At 40.0% G+C, this 27,998-nt stretch overlaps 1 protein-coding gene across 2 annotated transcripts in view; it reads right to left on the reverse strand.

Moving 5' to 3' along the window:
* Nucleotides 1-27,998, reverse strand: part of hgsnat (heparan-alpha-glucosaminide N-acetyltransferase) — a 379,450-nt gene that overhangs the window by 253,053 nt on the left and 98,399 nt on the right. For both annotated transcript variants that reach the window (XM_028802147.2, XM_028802148.2), the window contains exon 6: nt 10,898-10,976. In XM_028802147.2, coding sequence (XP_028657980.1) covers nt 10,898-10,976 — 79 coding nt within the window. The remainder of the gene's footprint in view (nt 1-10,897; nt 10,977-27,998) is intronic.

The following is a 27,998-nucleotide window of genomic DNA, read 5'->3' on the forward strand; positions in this document are numbered from 1 at the left end:
TTAGGGAGAAAAAAAAATCCAAACCTACATGGCCCTGTGTGAAAAAGTAATTGCCCCCTGAACCTAATAACTGGTTGGGCCACCCTTAGCAGCAATAACTGCAATCAAGCGTTTGCGATAACTTGCAATGAGTCTTTTACAGCGCTCTGGAGGAATTTTGGCCCACTCATCTTTGCAAAATTGTTGTAATTCAGCTTTATTTGACGGTTTTCTAGCATGAACCGCCTTTTTAAGGTCATGCCATAGCATCTCAATTGGATTCAGGTCAGGACTTTGACTAGGCCACTCCAAAGTCTTCATTTTGTTTTTCTTCAGCCATTCAGAGCTGGATTTGCTGGTGTGTTTTGGGTCATTGTCCTGTTGCAGCACCCAAGATCGCTACAGCTTGAGTTGACGAACAGATGGCCGGACATTCTCCTTCAGGATTTTTTGGTAGACAGTAGAATTCATGGTTCCATCTATCACAGCAAGCCTTCCAGGTCCTGAAGCAGCAAAACAACCCCAGACCATCACACTACCACCACCATATTTTACTGTTGGTATGATGTTCTTTTTCTGAAATGCTGTGTTCCTTTTACGCCAGATGTAACGGGACATTTACCTTCCAAAAAGTTCAACTTTTGTCTCATCAGTCCACAAGGTATTTTCCCAAAAGTCTTGGCAATCATTGAGATGTTTCTTAGCAAAATTGAGACGAGCCCTAATGTTCTTTTTGCTTAACAGTGGTTTGCGTCTTGGAAATCTGCCATGCAGGCCGTTTTTGCCCAGTCTCTTTCTTATGGTGGAGTCGTGAACACTGACCTTAATTGAGGCAAGTGAGGCCTGCAGTTCTTTAGACGTTGTCCTGGGGTCTTTTGTGACCTCTCGGATGATTCGTCTCTGCGCTCTTGGGGTAATTTTGGTCGGCCGGCCACTCCTGGGAAGGTTCACCACTGTTCCATGTTTTTGCCATTTGTGGATAATGGCTCTCACTGTGGTTCGCTGGAGTCCCAAAGCTTTAGAAATGGCTTTATAACCTTTACCAGACTGCTAGATCTCAATTACTTCTGTTCTCATTTGTTCCTGAATTTCTTTGGATCTTGGCATGATGTCTAGCTTTTGAGGTGCTTTTGGTCTACTTCTCTGTGTCAGGCAGCTCCTATTTAAGTGATTTCTTGATTGAAACAGGTGTGGCAGTAATCAGGCCTGGGGGTGGCTACGGAAATTGAACTCCGGTGTGATACACCACAGTTAGGTTATTTTTTAACAAGGGGGCAATTACTTTTTCACACAGGGCCATGTAGGTTTGGATTTTTTTTCTCCCTAAATAATAAAAACCATCATTTAAAAACTGCATTTTGTGTTTACTTGTGTTATATTTGACTAATGGTTAAATGTGTTTGATGATCAGAAACATTTTGTGTAACAAACATGCAAAGGAATAAGAAATCAGGAAGGGGGCAAATAGTTTTTCACACCACTGTAGCTCAGTTGGTACTTATTCATATCCGGTGTTATTTCACAAATACCTCACTGAATACGCAAAATGTGTGGCTATTTAAGGCCTCTCACGGAACCTCAAGGCATAAGCCCACAACAGAGTAATGATGTCAACTCTGTGCCAAGAACAATGCATTTCTAAAAAAAACACATTCCCAGGTAGCACGTGTCCCCAGCTGGACACAGAAGCAACTTTAAGAATATAAAAAAAAAATCCATTTTTAGGGTGACAAGAGCCAAAACCCACCCGGACAACATTAGGTGCAAGGCTTGAATAAACAAGGAACTGGGAGGCAGCTAGTCAAAGGTCACAACTGCATATAGGTTCATATTCAGTATGACGCCCAAAAAAAAACTGGAAGAACTTTGTGGAACTGCTAAAAATATTTTTTTGTTTCTTCTAATATAATCCTTCATTTTGACATAATTTTTAATTATACCACTAACAGATAAAAGTATTTTTGAATTTTGATTTTTACATTATTAATGTGTGAAAAGTAATTTCTTTTTTGTTATATTTTTGAAGGTCCAAAATTCAACTTTGGTTTGATCTGATACTCAACTTATTTTATACAGTGATAGATGCTTAATACACAGTCCACTTAAAAGTGGTTACTTACGACTGCCAATCCTTTGACTCAAACAGGAATAACAAGACAATGATAAATCCTCTGCTAAGCATTCAACACTAATTTCCAACAGCAGAAGGCAGACCACACTCCAGTCTAAATCATTGGGGATGCTGTGGGAGTCAACAGTTTTAAATTTCTTGAAGTCACCATCACTGCTTTCCTAAAATAAGCATCTAAGCTATTGTCAGGAAAGCTCATTAAAGCATATATTTCCTCAGTGATATTAGGAAACTTTGGACATCTCCCATTAATCCCATCAACCCAGCCACAGAGGATGCACAAACCAGTGCGTTTCTTCGTGACGGTCCCAAGCCCGGATAAATGGGGAGGGTTTCGTCAGGAAGGGCATCCAGTGTAAAAGTTTGCCAGATCAACATGCAGACAACAATACAGATTTCCATACTGGATCAGTTGAGTCCCGGGTTAACAACGGCCATCACCAGTACTGTTAGCCTACAGGGTGCCGGTGGAAATAGGGCTACTGTTAGCTGAAGAGGTAGAAGAAGGGGAAGATGAGGAAATAGGAGAAGAGGAAGTTAGAGAGTGGAAGTGAGGGTAGGAACTTTGAATGTTGGCAATTGAGACTGGTAAGGGGAGAGAGTTAGCCAATACGATGGAGAGAAGGAAGGTTGATATATTGTGCGTGCAAGAGACTAAATGGTAGGGGAAGAGTAAGGCCAGGTGAATTGGAGGTGGATTCAAATTGTTCTATCATGGTGTGGATGGGAGGAGAAATGGGGTAGGGGTTATTCTGAAGGAACAGTATGTCAAGAGTATTTTGGAAGTGAAAGAGTGTCAGATAGAGTAATGATTATGAAGCTGGAATTTGAAGGTGTGATGATGAATTTTGTTAGCGCATATGCCGTGCAAGATGGGTGTGCAATGGATGAGAAAGAACATTTCTGAAGTGAGTTGGATGAAGTGATGGACAGTGTACCCAAGAGACAGAAAGTGGTGATTGGAGCAGATTTCAATGGACATGTTGGTGAAGGGAAATTGAGGAGGCGAGGAAGTGATGGGTAGGTATGGTGTCAAGGAGAGTAATGAAGAAGGTCAGATGATAGTGGATTTTGTGAACAGGATGGGCATGGCTGTGGTGAATACAGTAATCCCTCGCTGTATCGCGCTTCGACTTTCGCGGCTTCACTCTATCGCGGATTTTACATGTAAGCATATTTAAATATATATCACGGATTTCTTGCTGGTTCGCGGATTTCTGTGGACAATGGGTCTTTTAATTTCTGGTACATGCTTCCTCAGTTGGTTTGCCCAGTTGATTTCATACAAGGGACGCTATTGGCAGATGGCTGAGAAGCTACCCAACCACAGCGCGTATTACGTATTAAATAAAACTCCTCAAATATATTGTGAGCACGGGGGCTGTTCGCACCCCTAGAGGATACGGCCGCTCCTCAAAAAACGCTGAAAGATTACCTTCACATTGCTCTCTTTCTTGCTGGGCTTACATATGGCTGCTTTGTCAAGCGATATGCTTCCCGCATGGTGCCTCGCATACTTAAAAGATCAAACAGCACGTATTGATTTTTGATTGCTTTTTTCTCTCTGTCTTGCTCTGACATTCTCTGCTCCTGACGGAGGGGGTGTGAGCAGGGGGGCTGTTTGCACCCCTAGACGATACGGACGCTCGTCTAAAAATGCTGAAAGATTACCTTCATGTTGCACCATTCTGTGCAGCTGCTTTGTCAAGCGACATGCTTCCCGCACGGTGCTTCGCATACTTAAAAGCTCGAAGGGCGCGTATTGATTTTTGATTGTTTGTTTTTCTCTGTCTCTCTCTCTGACATTCTCTGCTCTTGACGGAGGGGGTGTGAGCAGAGGGGCTGTTTGCACGCTGGCCTAGAGGATATGGACGCTCCTCTAAAAAATGCTGAAAGACTACCATTACATTGTACATCCTTGCAGCTGCTTTGTCCAGTGGTGCTTCGCATACTTAAAAGCCAAACAGCCCTATAGATTTTTGTTTGCTTTTTTTTCTCTCTCTCTCTCTCTGACATTCTCTGCTCCTGACGCGCACTCCTTTGAAGAGGAAGATATGTTTGCATTCTTTTAATTGTGAGACGGAACTGTCATCTCTGTCTTGTCATTGAGCACAGTTTAAACTTTTTAAAAAAAGAGACAAATGTTTGTTTGCAGTGTTTGAATAAAGTTCCTGTCTCTCTACAACCTCCTGTGTTTCTGTGCAAATCTGTGAACCAAGCATGACAATATAAAAATAACCATATAAACATATGGTTTCCACTTCGCGGATTTACACCTTTCGCGGGGGGTTCTGGAACGCAACCTCCGCGATCGAGGAGGGATTACTGTACATATTTTAAGAAGAGGGAGGAACATAGGGTGATGTACAAGAGTGAAGGAAGATGCACACAGGTAGATTATATCCAATGCAGAAGAATCAATCTGAAAGAAATTAAACACTGCAAAGTGTTGGCAGGGGAAAGTGTAGTTAGACAGCATAGGATGGTGGTCTGTAGGATGACGTTAGAGATCAAGAAGTGGAGGAGAGTGAGGGTAGAGTCAAGGATCAAATGGTTCAAGTTGAAAAAGGAAGACTGCAAGGTTGAGTTTAAGGATGAGGTAAGACAGGCACTGGGTGGCAGTGAAGAGTTACCAGACAGCTGGGCAACTAAAGCAGAAGTAGTAAGGGTGACAGCTGGAAGGGTGCTTGGCGAGACATATGGACAGAGAATGGAGGAAAAGGAAACCTGGTGGTGGAATGGGGAAGTACAGCAGAGTATACAGATGAAGAGGATGTTGAATAAGAAGTGGAATAGTCAAGGAGATGCACAGAGTAGACAAGAGTTCAAGGGGATAAGGCGTAAGGTGAAGGGAAAGGTGGTGAAGGCTAAAGAAAAGGCGTATGATGAGTTATATGAGAATTTGGACACCAAGGAGGGAGAAAATGACCTGTACTGATTGGCCAGACAGAGGGACAAAGCTAGGAAAGATGTGCAGCAGGTTTGGGTCATAAAGGATAAAGATGGAAACATACTCACAAGCAAGGAGGGTGTGTTGAAAAGATGGAAAGAGTACTTTGAGAGGGTGATGAATGAAGAGAATGAGAGAGAGAGAGAGAGAGAGAGAGAGAGAGAGAGAGAGAGAGAGAGAGAGAGAGAGAGAGAGAGAGAGAGATGGTTAGATGATGTGGAGATGGTGAATCAGAAAGTTCAACAGATCAGCAAGGAGGAGTTAAGAACAGCTATGAAGAGGATGAAGAATGGAAAGGCCGTTGGTCCAAATGACTTACCTGTGGAAGCATAGAGGTGCTTAGGAGAGATGGCAGTGGAGTTCTTAACCAGGTTGTTTAATGGAATCTTGGAAAGTGAGAGGATGCCTGAGGAGTGAAGAGGTTTACTGGTGCCGATTTTTAAGAATAAGGGAGATGTGCAGAGCTGTAGTAACTACAGGTGGATAAAATTGATGAGCCACAGCATGAAGTTTTGCAAAAGAGTAGTGGAAGTTAGGTTAGGAAGGGAGGTGATGATTAGTGAGCAGCAGTATGGTTTCATGCCAAGAAAGAACACCACAGATCCAATGTTTGCTCTGAGGGTGTTGATGTAGAAGTATAGAGAAGGACAGAAGGAGTTGCATTGTGTCTTTGAGGACCTGGAGAAAGCATATTAGGAAGTCAGGAGTGGCAGAGAAGTATGTAAGTTGTACAGTATATGTACGAGGGAAGTGTGACAGTGGCGAGGTCTGCGGTAGGAGTGACGGATACATTCAACATGGAGGTGGGATTACATCAAGGATCGGCTCTGAGCCCTTTCTTATTTGCAATGGTAATAGACAGGTTGACAGATGAGATTAGACAGGAGTACCCTTGGACTATAATGTTTGCTGATGACATTGTGATCTATAGTGAGAGTAGGGAGCAGGTTGTGACCCTGGAGAGGTGGAGATATGCTAGAGACAAGAGGAATGAAGGTCAGTAGGAACAAGACAGAATACATGTCTGTGAATGAGAGGAAGGTCAGTAGAATGGTGAGGATGCAGGGAGAAGAGTTGGCGAAGGTGGATGAGTTTAAATACTTGGGAACAACAGTACAGAGTAACTGGGATTGTTGAAGAGAGGTGAAAAATAGAGTGCAGGCAGGGTGGAATAGGTGGAGAAGAGTGTCAGGAGTAATCTGTGACAGGTGGTTATCAGCAAGAGTGAAAGGGATGGTCTACAGGATGGTAGGGAGACCAGCTATGTTATATCGACTGGAGATGGTGTCACTGACCAGAAAGCAGGAGAGAGACCTGGAGATGGCAGAGTTAAAGATGCTAAGGTTTGCATTGGGTGTTACGAGGATGGACAGGATTAGAAATTAGTACATTAGATGGTCGGCTCAGGTTGGACGATAGGGAGACAAAGTCAGAGAAAAGCGAGATTGCATTGGTTTGGACATGTGCAGAGGAGGGATGCTGGGTATATTGGGAAAAAATGCTAAGAATAGAGCTACCAGGCAAGAGGAAAAGAGGAAGGCCTAAGAGAAGGTTTATGGATGTGGTGAGAGAAGACATGCAGGTGATGGGTGTGACAGAGCAAGATGTAAAGGACAGGAAGATATGGAAAAAAATTATCCACTATTGCAATCCCCAATGGGAGCATCCAATAGAAGAAGAAGGACATCTCCCATTTATGCTCACTAAATACTACAGACACACAGGGGAACTCATCCACACTGGCTGTATAATAAATGTTGCTGCCAAATAGCACCCTTCACTTTAGGGAATATTTTCCACAGGTTGCCTTAAAAAGGAAAGTGATGTCATTAAATACCTCAGCCATTCTGTACAGTCACTTTTTTCCCTCATTCTGGCATAAAGTAATCCAAGTCTTCTTTCATAAAAAGAGAAAATAAACTTTAATCCAAATCTCAGAGGAAAATAGATAAGGGACTTCAAGGTACACTGCAAATGCACCAATTGTTTTGTAATTTAACTAGAAGATATTTATTTTATTCAGTAAAAGGGACAGATTTACAATTGAAATTGCTATGCTAATATTAAAAAAAAAAAAAAACCTCTGCAAGTTATCACAAGTTTTAGAGCACAACATATTGTATTTAGAGTCTGTGGCATATTGATAAGGTGGTCACTTCCAGCCATCTAGTGTCTAATATTGCTTACCTTGCAACAAATCCCTGGAGAAGTAGGCTACTATGGCAGAAACCACATGTTTTGCAGACTAAAACTAAAACTACGATACCACAAGCTAGTATGGTATTTAAAAACATCTTTCTATAATGTCTACTATGCTTCTGACAAGATGGTATTATATGGAAATAACTAATGGCCAACTACCAAAACAAAGATAATTACCAGATGAATAACCATTAACAAATATAGGAGTGGATTATATTTGATAAATTGAGATTAATCTGGGAAGAACAGTGATCAAACATAAAAAAATAAGTACTTTTCCAGAAGTAGTATCTCCATCAATCCTAAATGGATGAATGAATTAGCCTTTATTTTACCAGTTCATGCCAATGCTAGTCCACTATGCTGGATTTGTCAAATTACCATTTTAGTTAGCAAAATTGTGAATATCAGTTATGATCAGGGTTATTATAGTGAACGAAAACTAAAATCAAAACAAACTATTATTGAAAAAACATTTTCGTAAACTGAAATAAAATAATTAACAAAACCATAATGAAAAACTAAAACTAAACGAAACTATTAAAGTAGCTGGAAATAATAAATGAAATAAAATAATAATTTACTAAAATAATTTTAGTTTTCATTTTTGAATGAATATTCTTCCTGTTAATTTTTAACCCTTAGAACTTTTAACTCTAAAACAAAGTCATCCACCATGAGCCCCCCGCACATTCATCCAGTGAATGGCGGCTGGTGATGGCAGGTGGGTGTTCACGCAGCATTTGCAGTGACAGAGCAAACTGAATAAAAGCATAAAGCATGTGGAATAGAAAGCAATTTACGTGTTGCTGTTCTTTCGACTTGTTGTATATCAAGATGTAATTCAATTGTCTGAAACTGGAATGTGCTGGTCAACAAAAACTTTAACGTATGGACAGAAAAATCACATGTGAGTAACGTTTCAGTGTATTTCTCAGGTGCCTGCTTTTTGTTGACAGCAATTCACCTGCCACTTTGCACATGAAGTATAGTAATCATGAAAACAATTCGACCTTGAGATTTTGATGAATCTTGACGTTTTAGACCTCCCGAGTCCGAAAATACCTTTTTTTTGGAACTGTGTGTGTGTGTGTGTGTTTGTGTGTGTATATATATATATATATATATATATATAAATAAATACAATAACTCAAAAATGCAACTAGATAGATGGATGAAATTTGACATGTGTTTGTTGTAGATCTGAATTAACTTTTGAGCCAAATTCATCAACCAGAGGTGGTATTTTACCTGAACACATTCGATTATTTTTTTATTCATGCAGCTGCAGAGTCCGATTTATTTAACTTTAATTTTAGAATAATTGTTCAATATATTATTAAAACTGATTTGATTTGTTGCTGATGGTTCTTTAATGTACATAATATAATCATTGTCTTGCGGTTTGCTCCTCAAATATCCACCCCCATATCTGAGTACACAAGAAAGTTGAGGGGAGACCACTCCTGATTTTTGAAAATAAAACGGCACTCTGATCAAGAGACTGACAAGGTGATCATACAAGATCAGTATATTGTTGCTGACTAATCACTTTTGCTTTAAAAATGTAGTTTAACAATGAAGCGATACAAACCTTGTAAAATTCCTAAGTTGGCAATGTCTCTACTGAACTACAGGTAGGTACGTAGGCGAAGAGAGTCTGCCAATTGATGAAAAGCTAAACATACCAATGTGTTTTTGTATTTATGCTATATTTATTAATTTATCTTTTTAAGTTAATATTCACAGCTTAAAATACCTGATATTATGAAAATAATCCAGTAGCAGAATTGTTTTAAAATATCTGTCCCCATTTTTTCAATGTTTCTCTCTTTCTCTTAAAATAGATAGTTGAAATATTTTCTTTTTGTTCTTAACATCAGCCATATCATACATATTGCATACAAGGGATTTTTCCAGCCTTGCATCCAAAACTGCTGGGGTAGGCGGTTTCCTGTGATCCTGCTCTGGATAAACAAGTTTAGATAATGTAGATATTGTTCTTAATCTCAGATGCTGTCTCTCATTTTCTGCCTGTCCATACTCTTATTACCTGCTCTTGCTCTGCTCATTATGGGTTTACTGTTCTTATGATGGCCTATTCAAATCTCACTGCACCTAACCTTCACACTACTGTGATTTTCATGGTCACACCTGTCAGAACACAGTAAAATCTCTTTTCTTATTTTTTAATATCTTTTCAGGCCTGCATGTGGCAAAATTCTGTCTATAAATTGCTTGTGCCTGAGGTGGAATCAGAGATCAATATGGCTGGTAGAAAATAAAGCCCAGAATTTGAGATTTTTTAATGCAATGTTGAAGGCATTCATTATAAGCACTTTGTCGCTGGAAGAGAATATGTTGTGTGCTGTAGACATTTAGAGTAAAAAAACTCACACCTTAAAACTCACCTAAATTTCATTACAAATTGGCCCATTCTGGGCAATAAAAGGAAAAGGAAAAAAGTGCCAACAGACAGCGCAGATTTATTCAGCACAAATGACAGAAAATATTTTAAAAATTATAAAATTGTGTAAAATTGTTCATATTCAGTACCTGGTTTTGATTATGCTATGCTTGTTTTTATCAGACAAAAACAAAACTACATAGTAAAGTATGTTGTGTAGTGTAGTAAGCTTCCACTAACATTAAACTCATATTATATCCAAACCCGTTAAGTGTACAGTTCTGTCTCATTGTGACACAAAAACTAAACATAGTAGTTCTTTAACCATACAATAATTACTAAAACTAATATTGAAACTAATACATATAAAAAAATAAATAGGAATTTCTTTGTAAAATAAAAACTAAATTAAAACTAAAAATACACAATGAACGAAAACTACAAATAAATTGAATTTCCAAGTAAGGTCAGAAAAAAATATAGAAATAAAAACTAAAATAAAAAGGCAAAACTATAATAACCTTGGTTATGATAATGAAACTAAACATGCCTATTCCACAGGGCTATTCCACAGTGCTTCCCCATTTGGTAACATAGCCAGACAAGATGGAACTCTTCTGCAAAGTACACATGAAATCTGGGAACTAGTTACAAAAGTCAAGCCTTAATCGGGATGTCAAGGTTGTTAATCTTGTGAAATAAGAACCCTTTCTGATGCATCAGTAATACACATGGTCAAAATTCCTTTTAAGTGTTGTTTTTCAGCATTTTTGTCAGTCTTGATATAAAGTAATTACATGTTCAATGCAGCTAATCAGACAACAGATAACACAGGTGATAACACTTCTGAGAAACTGTTTGGAACTAAGTAAAAAAAAAACATTTATAACTGGCAATGGTTAGTTAACGGTGTTTAAAGACAACGAACACCCTCACCATGGACAAAATATGATCTAACAAAGCAAAATTGTAAAATTTATATTTAGAGCCTTTAAAAAAACATAGAATTTGAGCTGAAGGGTAAAAAAGCAGACAAGAAATAATTTACTGAATTTGAACTAAAGAGCAAAAAAGCAATTACATGTAGCAACTAGGTCCTTCAATCCAACCCCTTGCCCACTACAGTTTACTAAAAGTAGCCTAAGGCTCCAGAATCTGTGCATCTGTAACCTAAACTACCCAAAAAGCACTACTGAAGACTTATGTTAAAAATATATTTTTTACTTACGGAATTTATCAGTCGATCAGTCTCCATTGTGCTAAAAATCCTGCACACTCTGCTTATTAGACTTTTGACAGCATCCAATCTGTAGTAAAATACATATATCAGAACAGAGACAAACAAGAGTGTCCCATTCTTAAATGAAAAAAAATAAGCTAACCTGCAGTTTGCAAGTGTACATAAAAATTTTCACACTGAAGATATTAACTTGGAAAAAATCTAACAATATTCTTTACACCGTATACTGATTACATTAATTCATTTTTATGCATTTTACATAAATATAGAATGATGCATAAAATTATGCCTTTTTTAAAATAAAAAAAAAAACTGATTCATAATGAGCCATATTGCAGTTGAGTCTAATCTGAAAAGTAGCAAGTTACAAACTCAAAAAAGGAGAATATACTGGCATTCACACAAAGACCAACACAAGCCAGTAAGCTTAACAAGCATCACAGGTAAAAAGGCCAATAAGCTTAATGCGCATCACAGGTAAAATTAATGGAGGAAATTACTAAGGAAAAGATCTTGCAGCACTTGTCTATAATAGGTGTATTAGTAAGTTTCAATAGTAAGTTGTAATTCTATGTGGTACACATGATATTATTTATCTTGATTTCAGAGGACTTTTGATAATGTACAACATGAAAGGTTAGTAATCAAACTTATAAAGAACTGGAAATTTAAGCCGCAATGTAAAATTGGGTACATAATTTGCCCAAACCTAGGGTACAGAAATATATCAGAATTTTGCGATATTAAAAGTGGTATCCCTAAGACAGGGGTCTCCAACTCCAGTCCTGGAGAGCTACTGTGGCGCAAGTTTTCATTCAAACTCTTTTCTTTATTAGTGACCAGTTTTTGCTGCTAATTAACTATTTCCCTTTATTTTCATTGACTTTTCTTGTGACTGACTGCTGAATTGATTCTTTTTTCCTTAAATGACTCACTTCACATCAAATTTATGTTTAGGTGTCAACAGATGACCAACTAAGTTGGGGCCTCCAACCAACTTCACTTCATTCAGTTTCATAATATGAAGCCAATTCTTGTTGCTAATTAAACCTGTTATTTAATTCCATGGCACTCATTCTGCTATGGCAGACATTTCCAAAACTGTTGATTTTCTTTTTTTAAGAGTGCTGTCAAAATGTTTTGTGGACCTGAGCAGATCAACATTACTGAGGAACTTCACCTTCCTTTATTTTCAGTTATTGTGTGATTGACATAGGTTGTTGTTTATGTGTTGGTTCATTTTGTGTCTTAATATTGTTTTGTGGCTAATTAAGATAAAAAATAATTAAGGGACCAGAGTCTTAAATTGTGTATCAATTAAAATTAAGGTAAAGAGTTAATTAGCAGCAAAATCTGGTCACTAATTAAGATTGGGATTAATAAAGTGTCTATCTATCTATCTAAAAGGGTTAGAATGAAAACCTGCAGGCACAGTAGCTCTCCAGGGGCCTCATGTATAAACGGTGTGTACGCGCAAAAATGTTGCATACGCCCATGTCCACACTCAAATCGCGATGTATAAAACCTTATCTTGGCGTAAAGCCACGCACATTTTCATGCTAGCTCAAACCCTGGCGTAGGCAAGTTCTCCACTCGGTTTTGCAAACTGGCAGCACCCAGCGTCAAAGCAGTGCTTTTGTTCCAGTGTGGTTTCCCTTTCTTATTTAGATCCACATCCCTGACATGGCTTTATCATATACACTGAAATTAACTGCGTATTGTTTAAGGCATTTGATTGTAATTGACCCATAACAATATAATGGTCCACGGAATGGCCAAATTATTCCAAATATAACGCTTTAGCGTTGTTACTCTCACTGCACCTTCTTCTTCTTTCAGCTGCTCCTGTTAGGGAAAAAGATGATCCGCTGTGGCAACCCCTATCACTCTCACTGCACCACTTGGAGTATTTATATCACTGTATCCGAGTGTGGAATCACAGGTCTACAGCAGCTGATTGGAAAGAGAAATATCGGTATACAGCATCTAGCACATGCTGCCTATTTAAACTGCTCCCATACGGCAAACGCTCCAGAGCCTTTCCTTTCCTGTACCGACCTCGCAGTTCAGAAACAATTTCATCCCAAGAACTATAAACGCCATCAATCAGTCCATCAAGTGCTTCTTGTAAAACTGTGTGTACTTATAAGTACAATTACCTCACTGTAAACTTGCGATACAGAATATTGCATGACCTAAGCCACTTTAGAGCATATTTACATATGATGATGATATCATTTTAAGATGAAATGCAGCAAAATATGTTTATTACATTATACAGATAAAATGTTAGCATCATTTATATAATCTATATTGTTAATAATTAAACATGTGAGAACATGGTGTCGCTGCACTAATGACAAGCTGGTGCCCATTCAGGGATTGATCCTGCCTCGCACTGTATTCCTGCTGGGGCTGGCAAGACACTGGAAGGATAGATGAATAGAATAATTAAACATTGTCACAAACACGTGTTTAGGAGATAACTAAAGGGCTTGAGTACATCTTATTCCACGCTGGACCAGGGGGTGGCGAAGTGCATTAATTCTCCCTCTCGATCTTTTGCAGACCATTCTAGGGAAATCCCGCCCGGCTCTGGGGCAGCCCGATGACATCACTTCCTCCACTGGCCTTTAAAGATGCCATCTTCTGTATAAAGAATCAGTTCTGTTTTGGACTCAGTTGTGTGAATATGTCTTTGATTTTGAATCAGTTTTGCAGCCGGGAACAATTATACGGGTGGCTGCCCCAAACCTTCTCAACGTCTTATGGTCGTTTTTGTGACAACATGTACTACGAAGATATTTCAATGTTCCTTAAAAGTTTTGAAGGATTGGCGTTCTAAGCTTACAGATGGCTTAACATCTATTACAGTGATGACTGTGTGGCGATTGGGTACTTGGAGAAAGAAAAGTAAAGACCGGAATAGGAGTACTGGGAGACAGTACTGCTGCAATAAATTATTTCATCGTAGGTAGGGCACTCTGCAGCAAGCATCTTGCGTGAGGCAGGAACATTCTCTGGACAGGGCGCCAGCTCGTCACTATCACTGCACCACCGTGTTCCCATGTTTAAATACATGCTTTAATTCCTATCATCATGAAAATGGTATGAAGTATACATCTCAGTATTTAAATTATTCAGAGAGATGTAATATCATGAATGTAATGGATTCTGTGTCCTGTCGGAGGAAGAGAAAGCCCGTTTAAGAAGCACATAGCGATTCACATACATAAAGCACATAGAACACATACAAAACAAAGCATTTAACATGCTACTTTAGTTACGATGGTATTTGAGAAACTAGTAAATTAAATGATTTTAAGATGAAGTTTATGATGTTCTACTTTAATGACAAAATAAACTAAGTGATTAAAGTGGAAATTTCGAGATTAAAGTTGAAATTTTGAGCTCCCCCCCCCCCCCCCCCCCCCACTGTGTCCCTGTTTTTTTTTTTCTTTTCTCTGTACCCTAATAAGCTTTCATATCACACTCAGACGGTAGGCTACGACTCGCCTTTTCACAGCGACTTTTTTTATTTCGGGCACTGTGCGACTTTGTGAACTTGAGCTTTCGAGTTTCCGTGTCTACAAAGATTTCTGTAAGTGTAGGATGAAAGGAAAAGCAAGGCAAGAAATGCTGAACACAAACCTAAAGCAGAAACTTTTTCCATGTTATACCAATAATGACGTGAAATGTATAATGTGTGTCCAAATATCAAATAAAAACATGTGCTTTTATTCAAGGATATAACCAAAAAAAACAAAATTAATTTGATTTACATGTTGCTGTCACCCAAGCCCAAATGTCAATTGGCAGGAAGTAAGGTGATTTATGCTTGTGTTAATGGCAATGATCAATCCAGTAGTGGATTTAGCAGCTTTACACATTTGACAGAGTAAGGTCAATAGTTGTTTTCAAGTTGCTGACAAGATCTCTGGCAGCAACACTTCTCAGGCAAAAGCCTTCCCAGGATACAAGAAATCTAAAGCCTCATTAAATTCAGACATAGTAATAGAGTGATGTAAAGATAGATCGAAACTTAATTAACTGTAAAGGAAATTTCAGGGTTAGACAAAAAAGCAACAGACAAAAAAGGGACAAATATTCATGTAACAGGATTATCTGTAAGTAAATAAAAGTGTAGACACAGACTAAGTGTAAAGTGCTTAGAATTGCACATATTTAAAAGTTGCAGTTTTACAGTTTAGGATGTCAGTCATTGGCACGATATATTGCACATGGCATCATTGTCTGTTAAGATGTCTGCTAGACCAATTCAATACCTTCAACAGACAGGGAACATTAAGTCCTTGGCTGAGGGGTGACTCATTATACAGCCTGGTAGCTGAGGGCAGAAATTACCTCACGTAGTGCTACTTGAAGCAGCGCAGTTGTCTCAGTCTGCTTGTAAATTTTTTTTGGATATTTGGTATACTGGCATATGGTTATCCTTGGAAAGTCTGTGTTTGTTTAGTTTATATAAAAATAAATAGAAAATAATTTCAGAACAGAACTACACAAATCACTTACTAATTTTACCTGGGCTATCTGTAAGGTGTCTGGCTTTACTCCAGATAAACACAGTATATTAACAAATGAATCACACTTACATGGCCTAAGAGCCAACAGCTTACTAATCTTATTTGCAGCAACACAGTACCTGGCTTGCATGTTATGAACTGCAAATTCCGCTTGCTGCAAAAGAATCAAGCTTAGGTCTGTCCTCAAATTAGAAATTGAAAGTTTACAAGTAAGAACGATCACATGAGGGTGAACACCCTCAAGAGCAGTGGGATTAGACTACATAGCTATTGGAAAAATTGCAAACTTCCACTTTGATTGCCAGCCAGGCAAAACTCAGGTCTTCCACAGAACCATAACTAATTTTAATAAACTCTTCCAGAATGGAAGATAAATTCATCTGACAAAATACTGGATCACAAAGCAGGGAAGAGTTAAACCGCCAGTTAGTTGCACAGGATGGTAAAAAGGTAAAATAATGCTTGAACAAGGTATATTTGTGGTCCATGAGAGATGATGAGGAAAGTGAGTGAGAAGCAAAAAATATTGTCTAGCCTAGAATGAGAGTTACATGAGAATTTGTTAGCAGCATTATTAAAAAAATTAACACTTCAGATGTTTTAATATCATTTTCACTTACTAAACCTGCTCATCAATCCAGCTGTAACTTGTGGTATTATATATATTTTACACTACAGGAAAGAATCAAAACAGCAGCTCTTGCAATTTTGGAACAGCCTTAAAAGGTTGTCAACAATTTTGTTTGTTTGGAGTCTTTATTGTTTGTTTAGTCAGTTAAATCAGCTTTGTTTTAACATAGTTTTGGATATTCCAAGTTTAGCGTGTTTATTTTGTTCTAGCATTTATTAATATCTTGTCTTGAGTTAAAAACCCTCATCTCAAATGTCAATTGATGTCTGCTGCCTTATAACCCAAAGGTTCCAGGTTTGAGGCCGGGCACTCAATGTTTTGAATGGTGAGCTGCTATTATTATTACAGTAATCCCTCGCTATATCGCACTTCGCCTTTCGCGGCTTCACTCCATCGCGGATTTTATATGTAAGCATATTTAAATATATATCGCGGATTTTTCGCTGCTTCGCGGGTTTCTGTGGACAATGGGTCTTTTAATTTCTGGTACATGCTTCCTCAGTTGGTTTGCCCAGTTGATTTCATACAAGGGACGCTATTGGCAGTTGGCTGAGAAGCTACCCAGCTTACTTTTCTCTCTTTCTGTGATCCTGACGTAGGGGGATTGAGCAGGGGGGATGTTCGCACACCTAGACGATACGGACGCTCGTCTAAAAATGCTGTAAAAGATATCGCTGAAGAGAAAGAAGCAGACGCACAAACACTGGTGAATCATGTCTTCTTGGTAACTTGTTGTCACTTGAATATTTTGTTATTCAGTTTTATTCTTGTATAAAATCACACTTGTTTGGTTTTACGTTTCCGAAAGTCTTTCATTTTATATTCCAGTAACCACCTGAATAAGATGAAATCTGTCTCTGCCTCGCACACACACACACACACATTCATACATGTAAACGCTATGCCATTTGAACATGAGTTGTCACCTGAACATGTTTTTTTCAATCTTGCCTGTACTCCGCGTTATAGTGCATAATACTGAAAATGCAGTTGGCCAAGCTTCTGGCACATCGCCTTCAATTAATTTTTTTTTTTTTTTTTTTTTTTAAATATATTTTATTAATTTATATTGTAATCATTCCATACAAATAGATAATTTATAAGCAAACACATTGAAGACAAATCAAACCCCACCCCTGAGAAGGAGAGCTTAGCTAAAGGAGAATTGCTTAGGGCTTTTTAATAAGACAACACTAAGCAAAAGAGAGGGAGAAATAAATATATATGTAAATAATCTCCAAATTTATTCACCCAGATCAGACAGACTTTGTTTCTCATCAAGGGGACATAATGTAAGGCGTATCCTGAACATTACTGATAATACTCTTAATTTTCTACAGGCTCCAGCTCAAACTTTGGCAAGTTTTCCACCAGATGGGTTTTCGCACGTCATATTAATACAATTACCTGTATAATGCTCTACTCATTGCTCCCGTTTAATTTGTCACTTGACCCTCTAGTAGGGGTCCTAACTCAGACTTCATTTCTCCCATCATTGTACATGATACCCATCACAAAATCTCTCTCTATGCTGATGACATCTTGCTGTTTCTTGGAAACACCCACCTGAGCTTCCTCATGTCCTCAACCTATTTAGTTTCTTCAAAGCCCTGTCCGAGTATAAAATTAACTGGATTAAGTCCACTCTTTTTCTGCTCAAACCTTCCAACATTGACTCTTGCTCCTCAATGGCTATCCCATGTGCAAACTCTATCAAGTTTCTAGAGATAAATAGCTCTTCTTTTTTACATCATCTCACTACAAAAAATTACCAGAGTGGCTGGACCAGGCCAAGGGGACGCCCACATAACACCTGGCTGCGGCAGATAGAGGGTCATTTCCAGAGAGTGGGATTGGACCATGTGTCTGCCTGGGGGATTGCCAACCAGGATCTAGAGCAGTTTCATAAATGTGGCGGGAGCGACAATGCACTGTACCAGTGAATGCTCCCCAACCAGACCTGACCTGTGGTCAGAGGCATGGACTGGAGTTTTAAAAAAAAAAAAAAAAAGTGATGTTTTTTATATTTGCATATTGAAATAACAAAAAAAGTACATTTCCTCCAGATCTAAAGGAGTGACAGTTAAAAAGACATCTTCATTCAACCCAATTGGCAACAGAGAACACAGGGCACCAATTGATGAACATGGCTTTAAGTTTTTTCCCCCCCCATTTCATTTGTTTTCTTGACGTTGTATGCTGCATTTTTCAAAACTCCATTCAAGGCTGTCTTACATAAATCAGTAAAAAATAAAAGAAACACCATCACTGCCTGTGGAGGACTGAATTAGACACTCATTTATGACTGAGTGAGACTAATCTTGCATCTCTCTGAAATTAAAGATACCATAAACTAATTGCAAAGTAAGAAAGCTGCAAGCTGAACACAGTTATCCTATTAAATTTTATAAAAGATTTTCAGTTCAATTAGTGCCATTCCACTGCCCATTGGACATGGAATCAATGGACTGCAGCTGGGTGAGGAAGGAGGAATTGTGTAGTTGCTAATCCATTGTCATGTCCTTGTACGGGAGTGGTGGTGGTTAATGGGTGTAAAGTAACAGCACTAATAGACTCCGGCAGCAACATTTCCATTGTAACTCGCCGATACATGCTACCTCAACAATGGCTTAAAGGGACAACCACTCTAACCTGCATACACCGGGAAACTCCGTGGTATGGGTCCACCACTTGTGTCATCAGTTACAAGGGCAATATTTGGAAAATGCAAATAGTGGACCTTCAAAACCCACTTTTTCCTGCGATATTAGGAAGAGACTGGTCTAACAGTAAAAGCAGTTGCAAAACCCTTACTCCCAAAGAAATTTTGGGCCTGGTAATGGACGGGGAAGCACCATCCCAAACTGTCTCCACGACGCGTAATCCACCGGCATTAAGGAATCATGTGGGGATTCAATGTGATGGGGTAGAATCCAAGATAGACCAGCCTAGTATGTTATCTTCCAGTGACCATTCATCTCAGCCGGAATCTCAGCCCATTGAGGTCACCACTGATTCTTGAAGTTCACTGACTTTCCAGTTTAGTCAAGTGCCTGCCTCCTTTAAACAGACGCAGTGGAGTGATGACTCCCTGAAATTTGTTAGAAATTCAGTAGTCTCCATAGATGGCCAACACACTAACCTTCCCATGCCTAATGGACCTCACTTTGTCATTAAAAAGGATTTATCATATATAGAGTAGCTGAACACAAAGCTGAGGTGAGGTCACTGCTTTTAGTACCACATACAGTACCTTCTGGCAGCAGATCTGTGAACTACTTCACACCCACTTCCTGGGTGCCCATTTGGAAACTGACAAAACCGTTGTTTCTGTACATCCTGCCCAGAATGTCAATTACAACAGATTCCTAGGAGGGACCATGCTCCTCTTATTCCCATTCCCCTTACTGACATCCCTTTTGAATGCAACGAGGTTAATATTGTAAGACCCCTCAGCCAGAGGACATAAACGTATACTGGTCCTCGTGGATTACGCTACTAATTTTCCCGAGGCTGTCCCGTTACAGACAGTTAATTATAACAATATTGCAAGGGAACTGGTTGGGATCTTCACACAGGTAGGCATCCCTAAAGAAATCTTAACAGATCAAGAGACAACTTTTACCTCAAATACGTTCAGTGAAGTTGTCAAATTACTCAGAGTTAAGCATTTAAAGACCTCAGTATATCATTCTCAAACTGACGGTCTCATGGAGCTGTTCAATCAGACCCTCAAACAAATGCTACATAAGGGGGTCAATACAGATGGAAGAAACTGGGATTAGTTACTTCCCTTCGTCCTTTTCGCTTATTGGGAGGTTCCTCCAGCCACCACGGGGTTTTCCCCCTTTTGAATTGTTATACAGATGTCAACCCTGGGGAATATTCAATATCTTAAAAGAAGGTTGGGAAGAAGAGGCCCTTCCAACCACCAATATTTTGGAATTTGTTGCCCATTGTTTCCAACAGATTGGCAAAAATTCAGCCTATCCTAAAAGAAAATATGGAGACAGCACAAGCAGTGCAGGCCCGGTGTTATAACCGGGGGACATCCCTTCGAGAATTCTGCCCTGGTGACCGCGTCATGGTCCTAGTACCTACCTCACACTCAAAATTGCTGGCCCATTGGCAAGGCCTTACAAAGTTAAGAAGCGAAAAGGCTTGGTCCACTATTTAAACAACCAACTCGACATCCCAATGAGCGGATTTATCAGGTTAATTTGTTGAAACCTTGGAGGGACAGGGATGTCGACCCTGTCCCCTCTCAACCCCACTCTATTATGCTCATAAATTATCACTTCAGCCACAATTTGACTTCCACTCAGAAACAAGAACTGGAATCAGTAATCCTGTTAGTTCTGGATTTAGTAAGTGAACGACCTGATCACACCTCGCTGATTGTGTATGATATCATCACTTAACCTGGAGTGATCGTCAGGGTACGCCCCTATTGCCTCCCAGAAACGAAAAAAACAGAAGTGGAACTAGGTGTGACTGAGGAAAGGCATAGTCCCCAGTCCAACCCGAGAGACTTCTTTGGTAAGCCAGACAGGAGTTGGAGGTTTTACAATGACTTAATCAAGTATCCCAATGCGATGCCTATCCTACACCATGCATGGATGGGTTCCTCGAAGGGCTGGGGGGGGTGCAAAATATTTGACCACACGTGACATGACCAAAGGGTACTGGCAAATTCCTTTAACGGAATCCACAAAGTCCAAGACCACGTTTAGTACTCTTAATGGACACTGACAATATCGTGTACTTCCATTTGGATTGCACAGGGCACCAGCCACCTTCCAGCGTCTGGTAGATAAAGTCCTACAGCCCCACAATTCCTTTAGTGCTGCCTACGTTGATAACACTAATTTATTCCGGCACATGGAAGCAAAACATAGAGCAGGTTCAAGCTGTGCTTCAAGCATTTGGTAAAGCCGGCCTTCGGATCAATCCCAAAAAATGTTTCTTCGGATTTAACAAGGCCAAATATTTAGGTTACCAGGTGGGCAGGGGTACAGTGAGACCACAGTGTTCCAAATTTGAAGCCATTCTGCGTTGGCCCCATCGGAGAACCAAGTGGCAGATCCAAGCCACTTCTTGGTTCAGCGGGGTACTACTGCTGGTTCGTTCCCAGTTTCTCTGAGAGAGCAGTGCCCTTGACAAATACGACAAAGAAGAGGGCCCCCTATGTGGTGGTAGGAGATGAAAAGGCTGACTTCATGATGTCACTTCCAGTTCCAACTCTCCCTCAATGCCTTTCACTCATGACATCACTTCCTGCAACCTACTATATATACCAGCTCCACTTCTCTTTTTATCAGTTCTGTTTTGAACTCTGTGAAGACATCATTTCCTTTGCTTGTGCTACATTATATGGGGATCCCCCCAAACCTTTGATGGTGTCGGTGTCCTTATTTTACACTGCTAATATATTTATAAAATAAAATAAATTCATCCCATTTAAAATAACAAAATAAATTAGAATATTTAATTATAAAAACACTAAACAGGACATATTCAAAACAAAAAAAACTTTCCAACTAAAATGTAAAAGAAACAGTGAGGGACAAGGAAGAAAAAGTTAAATAAAAAAGCAGCATCTGAAACAGTGTCACGCAATTCCAGTGGAACCTCAGTTGAACAAAGTTTGTTCCTAAAGGCTGTCCGGAAACCGATTTCCTTGAAAACCGGAACCATTTTACCATAATAATTCATTTAAAATTGATTACTTTATTCCCAAACCCAAGATGATTGCTTGTTTAAACCTTTATAACAGTAATTCATGCATAAAATTGTATACAAAAACAATGAAAATGTTAATTTTGCATAAGATGTTATGCAAAGACAACGAAGAGATAAAATGTAGTAGAAAATTTAACTTCACTTTACCGGTAGAGTTGATGACATACATAGAAGGTGGTGAGGAAGGGGAAGGCGAAGTCCCCATCCATAAAACCAAGTGTCCTTCTGGGGCTTTTTTTCAGTCTCTTAGCTCTTGGCATAACGCAACTCTGCTTGAGACTCACTGGCCCTGTGTCTCACTAAAGACCTGTCCAACGAGATTTGTTTTTGCCTGCATTTTAAAATGTTTCTGAAGTGAGACATAGCATTGTCACTGAAAAGGTTTAAGATGTGGCATGCTACAGCTTTGTCAGGGTGATATCGCTCCACAAAACTATGCACCTCACCCCACTTCGCACACATTTCATTGATCAAAGAACTAGGAATCCTCCCTTCCTTCCTCTGAAAACATTTCCTCCACCACCTTGTTTTGCTGCTCCTTCTGAAAGTGTTCCAGTTCTTCCGTGTTGAGCTCATTCCTGTGGACCTCCCATAACTCCTCCACATCAGCACCGTCAACTTCATAGCACATGCTTTTGTCAAGAGACACAACGTCATCAACAACAGCAACAAACTCCACCTCAAAGCCCACAATGTCTCTGTTTGCTACACAGTCTGGCCACAATTTCCTCAAGGACAAGTTTATGATCCTGAATTCTCTGAGTGAGAAGCCATTGCTTGTGTATGTAACACTGAGAATATGATGAAAAGTAAGTTGTCCGTTATGTGCAGGGCTAATAGTAAGGCTTGGGCAACTAGGCAATTTTTTAATTGAATGAATCCAGGAAGTCTATGTCCCCAAGTGTAAGAAAATACCTTCAAGAAAAAAAATTTGCCAACAAAATGCCTTCTTGTAATGGATAGTGCTCCTGCTCACTCTCCAGGCTTGGAGGATATATGATGGAGTTTGATTTTAGGACGGTAAAGTTGCTACTCCCGAACATGACTACTCTAATCCTGCTCTTGGACGAACAGCTCACTTCAAACCTTAAAAAATTCTATGGAACCATTGTCTTTCTATCTATCTATCTATCTATCTATCTTTCAAAGCAACCATAAAACTGATAACTGATAAGCCAGACTGGGATCAGAAGAACTGTTTGATGTTTGTTTCTTGTAGTTAGTGACCTACTGAAAGTCTGTTATTTGCAGATAGTTGTTCCTGAAACTTATCAGAGTACTTTCTTTTTACACCTTTGACCCCTTTGGCGCAGTGGGTAGCGCTGCTGCCTTGCAGTTGGGAGACCTGGGGACCTGGGTTCGCTTCCCGGGTCCTCCCTGCGTGGAGTTTGCATGTTCTCCCCGTGTCTGCGTGGGTTTCCTCCCACAGTCTAAAGACATGCAGGTTAGGTGGATTGGCAATTCTAAATTGGCCCTAGTGTGTGCTTGGTGTGTGGGTGTGTTTGTGTGTGTCCTGCGGTGGGTTGGCACCCTGCCCGGGATTGGTTCCTGCCTTGTGCCCTGTGTTGGCTGGGATTGGCTCTAGCAGACACCCGTGACCCTGTGTTCAGATTCAGCGGGTTGGAAAATGGATGGATGGATATTCCTCATGATTGCCAGATGTGAAAGGAAACTGTTTGTCCTGGCACACACATCTTCACAAAAACTAATATATGATGTTACCACATCAGTGTATTTGTGTATGTTGGAGGTGGCAGTTTTGAAGGTACTTCAGTCTATACAAGCAAAGCAGTCCTGAATCTCCACTTTCTAACTGTTCTTTTAATTGACTTTACAGATTTCAGCTTTTGTTTATAAGCAGGAATATAGTTTATCAAAGAATAGTGAGAATTACCAAGGGAAGCACAGGAGAAGGCATGATCAGCATCCTTAATAACTACATAGCAGTAATCTAAAATATTTTGATCTCTGGTAAGGAATTTTATTTGCTGTTGATGTTTAGGAAGCACCCGATTAAAACTGATATGGTTAAAATCACAAAAAAAGAATGATTTGCAAGTCCGGATTGTCTTTTTCAATCTCAGTAATTACATCAGTGAGTCACCACTGCTCTTCTTGAGAATTAACATGAGGGAAAATTTAAATACCGCCTAGAATTACTGAGGAAGGCAAATAAAATGGCTTACAGCTTATAATAACCAATTCTACGTCAGAAAACCAAGATTTACAAATAACTGTCACATCGTTACACCAACCTTGAGTAATGTTAAAACACACCCCTCCACCCTTTGTATTGTTGCAAAATCTGGTAACACAGTCTGATCAGTACAGTGTGAAATCAGTTAAGTTCAATGCAGAGTCGGGAATAGAGTCCTTCAGCCACGTTTCAGTAAAGCACAGAGCAATTAAAAATAAAAAAAGTCAGTTTTAGTAAGTATTAACAGCTACAGTCGTCGACTACTTGCCAGCAAGTGCACATTAGACAGACACTAGGGGGCTCCGCCCCCCTGCTCGCTTCGCTCGCCAACCCCTGGTGTTGGGAAATTACAAAGAGCGTGATGTATGAATGAGATATAGCATAGTGTGAAGGTGTAGATGACGCATATAGGAAGCAAACAAAGTGTTTGGCACAGTGTAAAGGTTTAATGGAAAATTTCTTTGTACACAACATTAGTAGTAAAAATGGTGTCTTGCCCTTGAATGAGTTTTCCTTGGCATGGAGCATTTATGACCTTAACTTTAACGTCAGATGAACGTCGAACTCGTGAGAAGGCCACATAAAGTTGTCCATGTCCAAAAACGGGCTCAGAGAGGTAGATGCCAACCTTGTCCATGGTTTGTCCTTGTGATTTGTTGATGGTCATGGCAAAGGCAGGTTTAATGGGGAACTGTCGCCGTTTAAGTGTAAAAGGTAATTCCAGGTCAGAACTTGTAAGGTCAATTCTAGGAATTAGAACAGTATTGTTAGCATGTGATTCTGTAAGAACTGTTGCTTGAATAAGATTGTGTGTCATGGTGTTGAGGACTAAACGTGTACCATTGCATAAACCCTGTTTAGTGTTAAGGTTTCTTAATAGCATGATTATTGTTCCGTTTTTAAGGCTAAGATTGTGTTGTGGTAATCCGGCTGGGTTAATAGTGTTCAAATATTCTAAGGGGAAATTAAGATGGTCATTGTCGTCATCAGAGTCAACTTTGTCAGAGCTTAGAAAGAGCTGTGCCTCTCCAGGAAGTAATGAAATGACCTGGTTATTAATGTGATGAACATTAATATTTTTTGGAAATAATATAGTCCGTTGTATTAAAAGGGTTATTTGGTCTAATGAGATTGCTGTTCCAAATATCTCCGTAACTAAGTCGTCGCAGATAAAGGGTTGAGGAATTGTAATAATATCTGGGTGAAGTCCATCTGTATTGGTGAGTGTACCATCTCCCAGTTGTAATAACCAATTGTTATATCCGGGATCTGGACATCGCATGTTTTGTACCAAGTGTATCTTTTGAAAGCAATGGCAATTGTCCGCGTAACATTTTTTGTTCCGCGGTTTTAGAAGCACATTGTAGGCGCCGACGTTTATGGTTTTTTTTGATGCGGGTTCGTGTTTGTGGTCCCGTTACTCGAGCCGTCTCGTTCTGTACCCGTGATCGTGAACTCATGACTTGTTTGATCTTTATCGTTAGGAATATGGATAAGTAATAAGGAGGATCGCACTCACTGTTAATATGCGGACTGTTCGTTTCTTCGTATTATCACCAATCAGGTCTCGCGCCTGTATATGTATTGTAGTCCGGTCTCTTGTTGTTTATGTATGACGTCGTCCTCATATTTTAAGGTGGACTGAACAATAGCTGAGTGCATGGCATGTGGAGCAATAGCTAAGCACTGTCTAAAATCTCCTCCTAATAAAAGTACATTTCCTCCAAAGGGAATATTATTATTCATCAACGTTTGTAGAAGTTTATCAATGGTGTTGAGTAAGTGACTGGATGCCATTGTACATTCATCTATAATTAATAGTGTGGCAAGACGGATGTCACGTGCATTGTTACTGTTCATTTTCATAGTGGATACTGATGTTTCTGTGATTGGGACCGGTATTTTGAATAAAGGAATGACGTGTTTTTGGAGCCGAGACATTTTTTCTTCCGCGATTTCAGAAGCGCGTTGTAGGTGCCGACGTGTATTGTTTTTTTTCATGCGGGTTCGTGTTTGTGGTCCCGTTACTCGAGCCGTATCCTTCTGTAGATATGCAGGATATGAATGTAAAGGAGGCAGTGTAATTTGACCCTTTTGACAACAACATGTAAATTCATTACTTGTATTGCCAGTTGTTTCTTCAGGGAAGTTAAGTGAATGACAATGATTGGAAATGACATTCATTAATCCCAATGAATTTTCATGAATAGTGGACTCATGATTGAACGCGTTCTCAGCTAACTGGCGCAATCGTTTAGCAGGTGTCTGTCGTTGATGTCCTTGACGTGTATCTTTTGCTTGTGCCGTTTGAGAGGCGCGTCGTTGTATGTGCAGTATTGGGGACGTGCTATTCTGGAGCTGTAATCGATTTGCCTGTGCTGTGTGAGAAGCCCGTTGCAGTTTACGGCGTTCATTGTTTGTATTGAGCCTAGCCCGTTTTTGTATGTCGGTCAGTCGAGCTTTGTCTTTTTGGAGCCTTGCCTGCTTGTTTTCCGGCATTTCAGATGCGCATTGTAGACGTCTGCGTTTATTTATTTTGTCCCTTCGCTGCCGTTTTTGTATCTCTGAGACTCGAGGAGTTTCATTTTGAACCCCTGCCTGTTTCGATGCAGCACTTTGAGACGCGCGCTGCATGCGTCTACGTTCATTGTGTCTGTCCATCTGGGCTCGTTTCTGTAACTGTGTTAGTTGAGCTTTGCGCTTTTTTCTTCCGGGGTTTCAGAAGCGCGTTGTAGGCACTGACGTTTATGGTTTTTTTTTCATGCGGGTTCGTGTGTTTGGTCCCATTACCCGAGCCGTATCGTTTTGTACCCGTGATCGTGAATTCATGACTTGTTTGTTCTTCAGCGTTAGAAATATGGATAAGTAATAAGGAGGATCACACTCACTGTTAATATGGAGCCTTTTCTGTGGTTGAACGGTTAATAGTGCATCAGTGTAATGAGATCGACCTATGCTGCATAGTTCGAACGTGTTCAGATGACGTATGTTTAATATGGACGGTTCGTTCAGTAATGGGGCTGTGTGTCTCATTTCTTATTTATGTTAGTGTGGTCGTGGGTCTGAATCCTCCTTTTTGTGTACGTTTCGTGTGCTATGTCCGTAGTCTGTCCCGTTTCGTGTCCAATGGGCTGTGTGTGGCGCTCGCGTCTGACTTTTTTTGTGCGCTAGGGGTGCGTTGCCTCACTTTATCTCTGTTAGTGGAGGGGGTGTTTGTGTGTCGTGGGTCTGAATCCTCTTTTTTGTGTGCGTACCGTTTCGTGTGCTATGTGGCGCTTGCGTCTGACTCCTTTCTTTTTGGTGTTCTAGGGGCGCGTCTCCTCATTTCTTATTTCAGTTACTGGAGGGGGGCTTTGTGTGTCGTGGGTCTCAATCCTCTTCTTTGTGTGTGTCCCGTTTCGTGTGCCATGGGCTTCGTGCGGCGCTGTGTGTGGCGCCGGCGTCTGACTCCTTTTTTCTGTGTGCTATGGGCGCGGCGCCTCATTTCTTATTTTACGTTGCTTTCCATCCGGTTTCCGTTGCTTGGAGGAGGGTTTTGTGGGGCGCCTGCGCAGTACGTCTTTTGCGTCCATGGCCCATGTCCCTGCGTCCATCCGGTTTACCATTCTCGTTTAGTAATATGGATATTCAAGGTAGTGAACAGCAGGCTGCTTGCTGCTTGTACTGAGCGACACAGTTATAAAATAACAAGTAACAAAACAAAAGACGCTGATTGAGAGGTGTGAAGGGTTTTAACACTAGAATTACCAGAGCCTACAAGAAAACTCGTAAATCCAGCCCACCTTCAATCTGTTCGTATCTCTGTCACCATCCTTTGTCCTGTAAATGTGCCGATTAAGACAAGCAGCAAGCAGCCTGCTATTCCATCCCCCCACTGCCGCAGAACGTGCACAAAGTTCTCCCAGCTCATGCCATGATTGATTATCTGGGAGTGATGTGCTGGAGTTTTAGAATGGAAATAATAGATCGTTATTT

Source organism: Erpetoichthys calabaricus, chromosome 5 (genome assembly GCF_900747795.2).
Source record: "Erpetoichthys calabaricus chromosome 5, fErpCal1.3, whole genome shotgun sequence".
Lineage (NCBI taxonomy): Eukaryota > Metazoa > Chordata > Cladistia > Polypteriformes > Polypteridae > Erpetoichthys > Erpetoichthys calabaricus.